Source organism: Liolophura sinensis, chromosome 5 (genome assembly GCF_032854445.1).
Source record: "Liolophura sinensis isolate JHLJ2023 chromosome 5, CUHK_Ljap_v2, whole genome shotgun sequence".
Classification (NCBI taxonomy): Eukaryota; Metazoa; Mollusca; class Polyplacophora; order Chitonida; family Chitonidae; genus Liolophura; species Liolophura sinensis.
Window position 1 is genome coordinate 16,614,176 of NC_088299.1, and position 14,323 is coordinate 16,628,498.

Consider the following 14,323-nt stretch of genomic DNA (forward strand, 5'->3'; position numbering starts at 1 on the left):
TACTGTCTTACTGCCTTGGTGTTTTGTGTTACATGTTGTTTTGGAAATTCCCCTTGCGATTTTTGATCTGGAACGTCCGTATTGGTTGACAGCTGCTATACGAATGTCTGTTTCAACTCTCCCCAGTGAAATCCAAGTATATCCATGCTTTGAAGTTTGACCAACTAACTTTTAAGGAGCGCTCAAATGTGAAAAACAAGGTGCACTCTGCTCTGATCTGTGACCAACCAAGTTGCTTTCAACTCTAATCAACCAAAGCGCATTCAAGAGCTACCATGCAGCGAAGGTGCATTCAGGAGCTACTAACCCAGGTGAACTGAATAGTGTCACAAATGCCATTTTCACTCTCATCCAATCAGCAATGAATGTGGCTACACTGAAGTACCATTCCAGGAACCTCTGTGTAAACAATCAAACAGATGGAAAACAATACAAAGTAAAACAGCAGTGAAGAGTTTTGAACATTCTCTAATTTATTAATGATGTGAGAGTTGTCCGGTAAGACAACTACAGGGTAATATGAGTTACAGGTCCGTGCAGAGTAAAAGCAGCACCTCATTAGAGCTGATACGAGTTCTCAAACTTGTACTATTCCAGTGATTTCCTGCGATACATGTACTCTATCCTCAAGTTGGGTATCAGGTTCACCCAAGTGACCAAATCCAGTCTCATTTCTGGTCAGGTAACAGGCTTCTGCTCTACTCTTCCTCAGCTTCTAGATTGATGTTATTGCCAAACTTAGCGTACAGCTGAACTTTGAGTTCAGACAGAATTTGTTTATGTCCATCACAGTGTTTCTCTATGGCCTCAATGTCCTTCTGTGTGTTCACTTTGGCCGCATCCAACATGTTGGAGGTCTCGTCCGGACTCAAGCTTACAAACACCTCACCTATCTGGTATGTGACTGAAGTTAAGGGTTTATCCTGACAGAAAGGTTAGAGTGATTGATTGATTGACTGATGACTAAAGCTGTACACAAGCATATTTCAGTTACATGAAGATGGTCAGTACCATTGATTGGCAACTAACTGAGAATAAATCTCTCCCACATGGGATGGAGATTTTCAAATGCTGAATGTTGATGTCATATTGCTGGAAGGCAAATGATCCATAAAGATCATGTACATCATGTAAGACAACCTACATAGCCTACATGCCAGCAAAGGAGCAGTGAAGATTATATTTCTTAAGGCTGTCCCACTGAAGGAAGACAAGCCCCATGGGATTAATCTAAGTGAAAAACAGAACTACACAGCACATGTATGGACAAGGTACAACAGTTTCAACTATATTCCAATCAGTTCATTGTACAGGAATTAACCTGTGCAAAAATTTTAGTACATGCACTACCTAAATCCAACCAGATTGATATTAATCACTAACGATTATTTTGAAGATCTGTCGAGAAAATCATGCTATAAGAATCCATACTTTCATTTCAAACAGGTTCCAACCAACATATAAAGAATGCAACAGTCTTTACAGCTATGAAAAAGGATATGGTATTGTATTCTCATCTTCTAACAGCAGTAATTCGTCAGATGCATCTTCCAAGTTTTGCAAATCTTTCTGAAAAAAAAAACAAACAAAACAAATAATTCTATATACTGTATAACTGTCTATATACCTGATTGTTAGTTTATGCATTTATGCATCCACTGACCAGTATAAACAGGAATGTAGACATGAACAGAACTCTCACCATGGCCAGTGTGTCCAGAGCTAGGGTTCACACGAACAGTACTCTCACAATGGTCAGTGTGTCCAGAGCTAGTGTCCACATGAACAGTAGTCTCGCCAGTGTGTCCAGAGCTAGTGTCCACATGAACAGTACTCTCGCAAGGCCAGAGTGTCCAGAGCTAGGGTTCACTCGAACAGTACTCTCACCATGGCCAATGTGTCCAGAGCTAGTGTCCACATGAACAGTACTCTCGCCAGGCCAGTGTATCCAGATGAACAGTAATCTTGCCTGGCCAGTGTGTCCAGAGCTAGGGTTCACACGAAGAGTACTCTCACCATGGCCAGTGTGTCCAGAGCTAGTGTCCACATGAACAGTTCTCTTGCCAGGCAAATGTGTGTAATTTTGTCCAAAATTAAAGACAAACATATATGAACAATGCTAAAAAAGGTGTTAACATTGGTATCAAAGAAGAAAACTCATCTTCTTGAATAAAAATTTTTAAAGTTTCTAAAAAAGATAGAATCTGACTTCAAAGTATGATAGCCCTGGAAGGCTGGCCATTTGTGTCTTGTGCTTGCCCAACATCGCCATGGGTCTGTGCTGTTTTGATTCCATAAAGAAGCTGCTTTTTCCACATGAAGGGTGCTTTCTTATTTTAAAATGACCTCAAGCATCATTACGATCTGAGTCATCCATGAAATTCTAAGTGGTTAGCTTAATGGCTGAAATCATGGTCCCAGCCTTGTATCAGGTCCCCATGGCCCTAAGTATAGAGCCATAAGTATGAAGGTTAAGTGTATTCAACTACATGTAGAAACAAACCATAATGCAGGAGAAGAAAAAAAAAAAAAGACTACCTTTTCAGCAAAAATTACTTTCAAAACTACTGAATATTCTTAGCTACTCTTCTTAGGCTCACTACTTTTTATTGGCTCATCATTACTGGTATCACATCATTTAATTTTGTCAATACAAATCTCCTACCTTTTTCGCAGTGAGTTCATCCTTCAGGTCTTGAAGCTTAGCATTGTGTCGTGCAAACTTGTTGATCTTCTCTTGGTCTTCAAACGTCACTTGCATATCATTATCCTACAAGTCATTCAGACAGAGACATTAACGTCAAGCAGACACACATAACTGTAAATAGTTCTTACAACATAAGTGACTCAGCAAGGAAGGAACAACAACATGGATCAAGCTAAGTTTCATGTTTTATTTCACGGCTCAGTGTAGCTAAAGGCAAGCAAAGGGTAGTAGCTCTTCCTCGACTTTTCAGGTCCTCTCATTTCTGACCTGAAAACAAGCATCACCAATTACGCTTTTTAACTCCCTAAATCACAACGGTAGAGTCCTATTCTGTGCATGTACCACAAAAATGATAGACCTCGTGATCCAGCATTTCCTGCAGTTTGAAACATTTTCTGCAAATCGAAATTGCGAGACCATGCAAATCACAGTTATTCTGAATGAGCAACTAATTTGGGTCAGTTTTGAAAGACACAGCAGGCAGAATTTGCTGACAAGGGAGGTAACTGCTGTCAACTGCTAAATCTGACTTGGGATGACAGCGTTTCACTATCGAGGAAGAAATAAATCTGTCACCTGTTAGTTGTTACGCTGAAGTAAAAATTAATTTCACATTTTTAAAGTCTGAATAAAAGATAAGGATTACAAACATTTAAAGAGGCTTACTATTTCAGATGTACTGGACATGTCAGGCATACATTTGTATACATGCCACTGATTCACCTAAATTAATGCTCAACTTAAAAACCTCTCTTTCCGTTCATCTGAACTCAAGAATCAGCTTTGTCCTTGTAAGTAACTTACTGCTCAGACTATATTTCTTTCTGTTTTTCAGTGACATTGTTTATAACAACATTTACCGAAGTATCTTCAGAACTTTTGACTTAAGGCTTCAAGGATTAAATAATAACTTATAATAATTATAATTAGTCATATTCATAACAAGGTAAACAATTAATCGGAAACTCCTTATAGATACCATATTAGTAAAAAATTTCATTTTCCTCATAATATTTATAAATGATTATGTATTCATCAAAAACTAGAAAATTATTACATTATTTATTGAACGTTTTTCTGCCACATCATGTCACAGAGTTGTCAATGTCCCATGTTGTTTCCCTCTTCAAAAAGTCGGGTGAACAGATATAAAATGTGTAAACCTTACTTACTGTACAGTAAGAGGCAGTTGTAATGACTGGGGTGACTCTACTGTTAGTCAATGAGCTCCTTCTCAAATGTTCATTGTAAAAAACTGACTTTTCAATGAATTGACGTCACTTTACCACATGACACCACCATCAAATTTAAAATTCCTTTTCCTACTTTTTGTAGCCTTCTAAAATGCGTCCGAAAAATGGGCCACAGCCAGGTGTTAAATCGTGGCACTGGAGGACAAACTGACTCTCCATATCAGCAAAGTAGACTTCTTATCCTGTCTAGAGGTGAGAAACTATCAACATGAGTTCAAAAAAATGGTAACTGGATAATCATTTTAAAATGCTTGCCGGTCGCTATTCAGTGGTCTAGGAATGGACCAATTTTCGCCATCATGTTTCCTTAGTTACACTTGCATTCAAAAGAGGAATTCCAAAATCATTTGTCCATGAAGTTGTATTGATTTTTTTTAAACGGACATAGTGCTTTACTCTTACTAATGATTCCTTGCTGTGCAGACAGCGGCTCATTTGAAGTAATACTCACGCTGTTTTTCAAGGTAGCAGCCATTTTGACAGCACAACTTCGTTTTGTCTCGTTTTTACCATACCATTTGCCAATAGAGGTGAGTTATAGAATAGTCTGGCGTGGAGAGAAATTTGGACGAACTTTCTTGATTTTGTAAGAAACAAAATAATAGCAAAATTATGTTTTAATGGTGAAAATACAACAATGTTCTAGGGCCATGGTTGAGTCGGCGGGTATTTGGTATGAATTATCTAGAGCATAATGCTTCCAGTCCCAGCCGTTGTCAGTAATTGTTAGTTTTCAGCGCGACTACTAATCTAGCTTGACTCGTACCTTTCCCGTGGCACTCACAACAATGGCGGCCTTCTTCAAGCTTCTTTGCGCAGTGGTAGCAGGTAAACAGCCATGCACGTCGTCTTCTTGTCGCCTATTTCATATTGCCTAGGTGCATTAGGTCCTTCAGTAACATAACTTTCTGTTTTTGTTGCAGCATTGTTAGGAGGAGTCCGCTGTTATGTGATAGAGCTGGATGACAGGTAACTTGCTACTGATGGGGAATGATGGGTTGCCATGGAAATATAGGCCTCGTTACGGTTATTTTTTTTTTTTTGTCACAGGGCGTGACTGTATCAGCGGGCACATTGTGATGAGGAGTATTGTTCACTCAGATGAGTTATTTTCTACAGTAACCATACATCACACTAACATATTTTATTTTACGGGTTGAAGAGCAGTTTATAATTTATTCCAGTGCTTTGCTCTGAAGGATGCCTGCAAACTCCTTTTCTTGCGCTGACATCATCCTACTAAGCAATGGTTTAGGCTGATTGTCTTTGTGCAAATAAAAGATATTGAATTTAGCCCTGGATAATTACGCTGGCAGGGGATCGCATAGTCATGGATTGCTCCCATTCAGCTGAAAAAGGAACCATGGTAAAATGTCGGAAAGCAGTTGATTATTAACCTTCCCGGCGTGTCTATTCACTCCTTTACAATGCTTAATTTAATTTAGTAAAATCCCGAGCTGTCGATGATCCCAAGGTGAATATCCATCCATATTTAAGCAACCTCAAACTCTCCGCTGATTCTAAGTTGCCAAAATGGCAGCTATTTCCCGAGTGTCGCGATTGCAAACAGTGGGCAGGTGTGTCCCAAGAACTAGGATGGTGTATGTGATGGGCGAGGGGAGAAGTTGAATTTGCCAAGCCAGTACAAGAAGCAGAAGTTGAAGTTAATCAAGGCTAACCACAGTTCATACCTTTGGTCAATTATTCATTACAGTGCAGGATATATGGCAAATGGGAAGAATCAAACACCATGGACATTTCTTCAGGGAAACTAAAAAACTTTAACTTGTCTGAGTGGCATTTAGAAGTTGGGATGAAAGTACACTGAACAAGGCATTCTTATGGATATACAACTTCTTGGTTTATTAACACAAAGAAGTTGTATATCCATAAGAATGCCTTGTTCAGTGTACAAAACTTTATCATGGATGTTTAAAGTCACACACGTCTTAATGCTATGATATAAAATTTTCTTATATATAACACTTTATTTCAACTGTATAACCAATTGTCAGACTTGCACATAATTAGATGTTACCTGATTGTAAAGCAGCCAGTAAGCCATTGTGATCTCGTCAGCGGGTAGGTAATTTGCACATAACTATGGACACAAGACATATTTATTACCATGGTGAACAAGGTCTTGTTGCATGATTTATGAAGTGATATACATGTAACAGGTTTTGCTGGGATTCCAGGACTTTTATTTATTTATTTATTTATTTGATTGGTGTTTTACGGCGTACTCAAGAATATTTCACTTATACGACGGCGGCCAGCATTATGGTGGGTGGAAACCGGGCACAGCCCGGGGGAAACCCACGACCATCCGCAGGTTGCTGGTAGACCTTCCCACTTATGGCCGGAGAGGAAGCCAGCATGAGCTGGACTTGAACTCACAACGACCGCATCGGTGAGAGGCTCCTGGGTCATTATGCTGCACTAGCGCCCTAACCGACTGAGCCATGGAGGCCCCCAGGACTTTTAAAAAACATGCAGTCTTTGTACTGATGTCTTGTCTTGACATAAAGATAGGATGTTATGTCTGTGTCGTAAACATGGTGTTTCAGTGAGACCAGTCTGTTATTAGACTTGCTATGACCAAAGATATAATAAAGGTGTTAAAGCGCAAGGAAAATAAAATAACATGTATAAGCCAAATAATTCCCACATGTTTCTGTTACAATGCTTAGTTCTTTGTTATCAAATCTACAAGTACATGTATTGAAAAGTAGCATTTTATTTGTGTTTATAGATTTCTCCAGGTGAAGAATCATGGAATGTGGCTGGTGGAGGTAATGTGAATCAGCTCTTTTTTGTTGCAAGGATCATACATAAATGTATTTATTTATTTTTTAATTGATTGGGAGTTTTATGCAGTACTCAAGAATATCTCTCTTTTTTGATGGCGACCAACATTTTAGTGTTAGGAAAGCGGGCAAAGCTCGTGGAAAAGCCACGACCATCCATAGGTTGCAGGTTGACCTGCACACATACAATTGGAAAGGAAGCCAGCATGAGCTGGACTTTAACTTATGGCAGTTGTATTGCTGAGAGGCTCTTGGATCATTGTTCCACACTAAAATGCTCATACATGTATAAATTATTTAATAAATCTAATATCATCAATTACGCCAGCTGATTTACAATACAGGTAAATTTTAATGTGTAACGGTGTGTACCAGTAAAATGTTTTTATCTGTTTGTATTTCTAACTCCAGTTTTATGCTCCATGGTGTGGACACTGCAAAAAACTAGAGCCAATCTACCACCAGGTGGCACAGACTCTGCGCTCCTCAGATATACAGGTTGCCAAAATTGACTGTACACGATATTCCTCTGTGGCAAGTGAATTCAGTGTCAGAGGTTTCCCTACAATAAAATTGTAAGTAGCTAGATGGGATGAAATGTTTTATGTTTGGTACACACTAGAAAGACAAGAAAAAGGCTGTGATAATGCCTTTCAGAGATGTATGTACAGATGTTAAGACCCCCCCCCCCCCCCCTCCAAAGCATACAAAGCGTTGAGATACAGTGATCAGGGTGTCTGTGAGCACTACCTTGTCACTGTGTGTTTTCCTACAGTTTTGACCTGTTTTTCATGACACTATGTAGGTGTGACATAGATTAAGTAAGGATGTGTATGTACAGTTTCCATCATCTAGTAAACAAGTCTTACATGTACTTAATTAGTTTAAGCCCATAATGCATAGTGCGTGCAGGCGATAACATTGTTATGGCTTCAGTATGTGAAGTATAGTCCCTATGGAATTCACCATCTCCTGATGGCCCTTGTTTTATATCAACCACTAACGACAATGAGAACAGCAAAATTTCCACAGATCATATGTTTGAGGGTTAATTTTGAAGTTCATTTTTATGATGGTACTAAAGTAAAATATACTTTATCATAATAAAGGTCATGCATGTGTTTTTAGGTACAGTGTGTGATGAAGAATATTGGCATGTGAATTACATGTGCAAGTAATCCTTATGTATTATGTCTTCATATCTTACATCTTTGTATGAACTTGACTTGTCCCACTGAGTTTATCATTTCAGGCTTCTAGAAATAGCACAGTGTACATCCAGATCCTTCTTTTGTATATGTATATTTTGATTCGTCGGTTAGTTTGAGGGGTTTTCTTCACACTTTGACTACTTTGATCCACCCATAAAGCTTACTACTGCCTTTGTCATGTAATTGAAATATTGTTTGGTTCCAGTGTAAACCCAAATTGAAGAAATAGAGGATATTGCAGATTTCTATATGTCATTTCCACTTATCTCCCCCTATACAGTATTAATGGAGAAAACGTCTACACTCACAGAGGAGAACGGTCAAAGGAAGACATCGTTGAATTTGCTGTCAGGGCCAAAGGGTGAGATTCATGAGCAGTACACTGATAAAATGATGCCCATTTGTGTACCATACTCGCTGGGTATGCTGACATGATGTTAAGAGTTAAGGTTAGGTGTCATATACAGAGATAGGTGAAGTATGCATAATCGGGTATGGTCCCCCAGCGGTGTATTCCATGGGTGGATCTGAACCAAACTGGTCACCAGAGGACATGTTGTCATATCATAATGCTTTGCTAGTCATAATCAGGTCGAGTGAGTTTCGGTACTAGGACGAAGGCCACCAACTCCCAGCAACGTCAGACATTGTGGCTGCAGTCATGCCACTAGTGGCTGGTGGAACGACTTCCTTAACGGCCACTGCCTCATCAGAGGCTGCTCCGGAGCGAATTGAATGTTGGTCTTGTTCATTAAACATATCACTGTTCATAGTATAAACCATTGAAAATGCATCAAATTTCTAGATAACATTAGTGTAACCAAGACATAAAGTACCAAACATAACTAATCTATCAGTATTGCTTTACTTCCTGTAGTACAGCTTTACATAGGAGTACTGCAAGTATCTACAAAGATTACTGGAGTTTCATCTACAGATTTTATTTGATTCAGGGAAATAGCTTTTGTAGGGAAAGTTAGGTATTTGAACACCATTCTGTAACATGTTTTTGCTATGGTAGAAACACAGAGCAAAATGCACTATATTTAAAATCCACTGAAAGATCTATAGCTTTTCTGGGATCAAGGGAAATAACCCTTGTAGACAAGGGAATGGCAGCTTTGTGAACACTGCTCTACAACATCATTTTGCTGTTTTAGAGAAACAGATCAAATTGTACTATATGTACATTTCTAACATTCCACGTCTGACATTTGAAAGAAAATTATACAAGTGTACCCTATTCCATTAATCTTTGGGATACATCCAGCTTCCTGTAAATACTGTGGTTATATGATTGGTTAAAGTAAAGATGCAGTCCTCCAATCAGCTTGTGTACATGTATCTATTCCTCTTTGGGATACACCCAACTTCCTGTAAATACTGTGGTTATATGATTGGTTAAAGTAAAGATGCAGTCCTCCAATCAGCTTGTGTACATGTATGATTTAGTACATAAATTTAACAGAGCCTCAACTGGCCAATAGAGCTAACATGAGGCAGAGCTGACCTCAAGGTCTTGGCAAATGATGTGAAGGACCCTCCATCAGTTGAAAAATATTGCTTCATAATTAGAGATATAAGTAGAAGCAAAAGCCAAAATTATATGTTTTGTTGTTTTTTTTGTGTTTTTTTTTGACTGACTGACATGCAGATTGCAGTTAAGTGCTTGGACTTACCAGTGATGTCCAGTGCCTGGTCCAAACACACTTCTTTTTATTCATTGAAAAAAATCGAAGCAAGTAATAGTCACTGTTTAAGATATGCTGTAGTGACATCAGTTTGTGGTAAGACATTGGTTTTATATGGAAGTTGAATGATTTTTAACATTGGCATCATTTTTGCACTGGCATGTCACTCTGTTGTGTCATTCACATGACTCGTAAACTGTGTATTACATGTATTGTTAGGGGTAGGTTCCAAGGGTGTTTCGACTGATGCTTGCTATTACTGAGGCAGACTGTCCCTTTGTCATGATTTTGATCGGGACCGTGACTGGTCTCTCATGGCTCAGCTCATTTTGTCACACTCAAAACGTGTCTAATATGGTCTGTTACAGAAATATTTGGGGACAGTAAGCATCTAACTTTGCGTCTGTGACTGTATGCGCAACCAAATTTTGTTGGAAGACCATGTCTTTCACTAATGAAGTGTGCATACCTGTACGTCACACATGGGAATTGCCAAAAGTAACCTGCCAAAGGGTGGTGTTTTACCCTGGGTAACCTCCTTTGCCCATAAAACTTACTGCCATGGTATGAGCGAAGCATACTTGAGTATGACTTTAAATAACTAAATAAATTTTACTGTAAATTACTAAATAGACAAATAAAACATGGTAGGCTGTGGTGTAAGTTGGCTTTTGTGTGGGAAGGCAGTACATCTACATGTATAAATAAAACCGTTAGCAGTAAAACATCTTTGTAAGGAGAATATTTTTCAAAGTTGTCTTTTATAGGCGTGATAAACTGGCTTGTTTCAGGCCAGCTGTGAGAAAACTGAGTAGTATTGGGAAATTTAATGAAGCCAGGGGAGAGCACTCTGATGGGAGTTTTTTCCTTTATGTTGGGGATGAGGATCCAGAGGCAGATCTCTATGTAAGTACAGATTTACTAAATGTGAACAATGCAGGTGATCAAGACTTGCATGGAATTTTTCACCAACTTGTTAAAACAAACTCTGGTAAACAAAGGTGATTTACCTGGGGAAAAATCCTGTGAAGTTATATGTGATTTTAAACTGTAAATCAAATATGCATGTAATTCCACATAACTTAGAACAGAAGGGTGATTAGAGCAAAGTGTCATGGATTTATTAAGTGGGTAACACTTGTTGGAACTAGATACATTATTATTATGGTTTATGTGTAGGCCTTGGTGACTGTCTTGAAAAATGTCAAGACAATTGAACTTCAGACATTGTTAAACATCTACCGTAAATGACCATAAATTTTGTCCATGACTAACTGATTTTGAGAGTTCTGTCGATTTTAGAAAGGTTTTTTGAGGTTTGTTGGGAACTTGGGATGATATTCTACTGGAAAATTGTAAGTTTCAGCACCAAAAGTAATATTTTGTTACATTTATTTGTTTCTAGAAATGCATTTAATGTGGGTGAAATTTAGGGTACTTGCCAGCTGCTGTTCTTTGTTGTTTTATTGCAAGGCAGCATATTTTTCATTTCTGCAGTAAATTGTTGTGGCTCCCTTTGCTAGATGGCACATTTTTTGTTTGAGTATGTCTGCCATAAATATAAGTGTTTGGCTGTTTTTATGTTACAGTGTTTGAAGACCTTATGTCACCAATGGTATCAGTTTCCAGCAAATGTCTTCGGTTAACAGTTTAGTGAGACAGTTTAACAAGATTCAGTGTTGATAGTTCGCTGTCAGGAAACTCTTTGGAAATTTTCCAGCAAATAAACAATTCACTAAACAAAATTGAGAAGAAAAATTTAATTGGTGATATGGTAGGTTTGCAAAATCAGATGTCTTTGATTCATTCTTGTGAGAAACATTGTTGGCAGTTTGCCTGAAAGGCTTGAGGAAAAAGCCAAAGAAACAGTAGCTATGAGCAGCATTACACACGTGTTAGAAAGTGAAAATGAGCTTAAAGTAAAGAATTTTGGCAGTAACAGATATTTTACTGTGCTGACATGACACTTAAGTGTTGTTACGCTGTGCTGACATGGCACTTGTTACAGTTTGCTGATATGACACTTTAGTGCTGTTACACTGTCCTGACATGGCTCTTTAATGTTGTTACACTGACATACGCGTGTTATACGTTACATGTGCAGTACAAGTTGTTTGCCATCTGATTGACAAATGGGATTTCAATGTGAAAAGTTCCGTGATGTAAAACATGTAGATTTCCATGGTGAAACGACCACATCAGTTTTATTCCCGCTGCTGTTAATATCATAACCTTAAATACCATAGATCACATGCTGAAACTTGGTGATCAAGTTGTGACAGTCAGCTCTGGTGGTTGGTTAATTTGCTGCAACTGTTAATCCTTTGACCTTTATCTAACTGCCTTCAATGGTGTATAATTCTGAACAATGGCATTAAACACCAAACAAATAAATAAAATAGAATTCAGTTAAAAATGTCAGACTGGTTTTTCTGAGGCACACATTCCTCCAATTTTTCATGTTCTCATAGAGTATGCGCTCTCTGTGAAATTACAAATTTTCAGAAGCACAGAGAATTAGAAAACCGGATAAACACCTTTATATTGTTGATTTACTTAAAAGTATGTGTATAAGTGTAATGTAAAAGATGGTATGTCTAAATGTGTGGTTCACTCTGTATAAATTATTTTCTTTGCAGGTTAAATACTGTGACTTGGCTGAAAAGTACATTGTGTCTGCATATTTTTACAATGGGACAGATAAAATACTTCCAAAGGTATGTGTCTCTCAAAACTGTTTTTTTTTAATTTTAACATATATGCTCAAATATACCTGCAGATGGTCGTGGGTTTCCTTGGCTTTTTCCCTATTTCCTCCCACCATAAGGTTGGCCGCCGTTGTAATGTGAAATATTCTTGAGTATTGCGTAAAATACCGATCAAATAAATAAGTCAAATAAGTGTATGCTCAAATCAATGTTAAAAGGAGATGGAAACTTCCATAATAAAAAATTAATAATTAGTAATGTGTATGAATTCACACGAAGCAGTGGTATTAAAAGTTCCACATACACACACATATTCTAAAGGTTTACCATCCAAATAATATAGCGTTTAAAACATGACATTAGAGCCAAAGAAAGTGTTGGAGACAGACCATACTTCATCATTGTTTGTACATTCACATGCTGTCAGGTTTAATGTTGATGATGAATTGCTGTGAGAGTGAGAGTTAATTGTGTTTGCTAACCCCATGACCCCCATGACCCCCAAGTCACATGACATAATAACCATATCCTGATGGTCTAGTGTGACCTTTATAGCAGGAACTGTTCACAGTTGACTGATTACAGTATAGCACACTTAATTGCACAAGTACAAGGTTAATAGTTCTTTGAGACTAGATTCTTTGAAAGGGGAATATAAAAGGACTGGTAGCTGTAGTTAGACATGATTGTATGAAGAAGGCAGTTAAGGAGCTATTAACTCTATTTAGAGAACATCTTACAAAAAAGGGCAATAAAGGGTTACATGGAACTATTAACTACTTGTACTTGGGAATTGATGTTATAAAGAGGGCAATAGAAAAGGGTTAATAGTAGTTACAGACTAAATTATATGAAGAGGGTAATAAATGAGTTAGTAGCCGTTGGAGACAAAGCTACACAAGCAGAACACCAAAGGGTTTGTAGATGTTTGAAACTAGATTATATCAGATGACAAGAAAAGATTAGTAGATGTTTGAGATGAAAGCTAACACAAAGAGGGCAGTAAATGGTTAGTAGGTGTTTGAAACTAAATTGTGTGAGATGGTGATCAAAGATTATTGTATGATAGACAACGACAATAAATGCTGTTTTAGACAAAAATTTTGAGACAGCTGTGTGAAGAGAACAATAAAGGGTTGGTTAGTAAGTGTTTGTGACTAAATGAAAGATTAATTGATTATTCAAATAGTTGCTGTTTGAGAAAAAGTTGTTTGAGGAGGGCAACAAAGGGTTACTAGTATCTGGTGTTTGGGCTTCGGCTAAACTACAGTATGTGAGGTTGACAGCAAAGTAGAAGCATCAGAGGCTGAATGGTGTGAAGATACAATAAAGGTATCACATCATTGTGAAACATTAGCACAATCCCTTGTATTTGTTTTTGTATTAAAAACTTACTTACACTGACATTGAACATCAAAGCCAGCATTTGTTCAATACCTCAGGTTCCATTTCATTGCTTTAAAAAAAAAAAAGAATCCCAAATGCTGTTTGTGACAGAATTCTCCAGTTGCCTGTAATTGATGCACTTTGATGTAATGAAGGTCAAGACCCTGTTTGATCTAACAGAGTGTTTTACACGAGAGTTGTATGAAAGGATAGATGACTAAGTTTCACAGTTAATAGATATGCAACTGCTAAAGTAAATAAAATACTCCTTGTGATTTTACCTCTTAACATGTTCCTTGTGTTAAACCGTATCTGATGCGGTGCTTTGGTAAAACCTGTTGTGATGTCTCCTAGATTAAGCCTGTGCCTCCCCTCTTCTGTCCTTGAAGCATCCACAATTGACTGATTGTTGTTACATTGTTGTTACATTGTGGTATGTCCTGAGGATAATGGATGGTGTCTCGTCTGTTGTACAGCTGAATGTCACAGGTCAACGTTTCATTAATCAGACTACTCCAGGTTGACAAACCAATTAAACAACGCATTACTGGCAAAAA

General features: G+C 37.9%; 2 protein-coding genes across 2 annotated transcripts in view; one reads left to right on the forward strand and one right to left on the reverse strand.

The window, feature by feature from the left end:
* Window positions 1–458: 458 nt before the first annotated feature.
* LOC135465910 (prefoldin subunit 4-like) lies at window positions 459–4,525 on the reverse strand. The gene is made up of 4 exons (XM_064743292.1): window positions 4,412–4,525; window positions 2,666–2,770; window positions 1,499–1,569; window positions 459–897 (listed from the first exon to the last, which is right to left on the reverse strand). The coding sequence occupies exons 1-4, from the start codon at window positions 4,433–4,435 to the stop codon at window positions 699–701; spliced, it is 399 nt and encodes a 132-aa protein (XP_064599362.1). The 5' UTR covers window positions 4,436–4,525; the 3' UTR covers window positions 459–698.
* A 2,053-nt stretch (window positions 4,526–6,578) lies between these two features.
* The window catches only part of LOC135465652 (protein disulfide-isomerase TMX3-like), a 61,869-nt gene continuing 54,124 nt past the window's right edge, over window positions 6,579–14,323 (forward strand). Inside the window, exons 1-5 of the mRNA XM_064742939.1 lie at window positions 6,579–6,755; window positions 7,182–7,345; window positions 8,262–8,342; window positions 10,464–10,578; window positions 12,312–12,389. Of these exons, the coding sequence (XP_064599009.1) occupies window positions 6,741–6,755; window positions 7,182–7,345; window positions 8,262–8,342; window positions 10,464–10,578; window positions 12,312–12,389 (453 nt within the window). The 5' untranslated portion in view covers window positions 6,579–6,740. The remainder of the gene's footprint in view (window positions 6,756–7,181; window positions 7,346–8,261; window positions 8,343–10,463; window positions 10,579–12,311; window positions 12,390–14,323) is intronic.

What these genes read in the sequence shown, in the direction of transcription:
- LOC135465910 (XM_064743292.1), bottom strand. Translation starts at nt 4,435, where the DNA reads ATGGCTGCTACCTTGAAAAACAGC. An exon ending in CTGCTACCTTGAAAAACAGC is followed by an intron (nt 2,771 to 4,411) that starts GTGAGTATTACT and finishes AATGACTTGTAG; the next exon opens with GATAATGATATGCAAGTGAC. An exon ending in GATGAGAATACAATACCATA is followed by an intron (nt 898 to 1,498) that starts TCCTTTTTCATA and finishes TTCAGTCACATA; the next exon opens with CCAGATAGGTGAGGTGTTTG.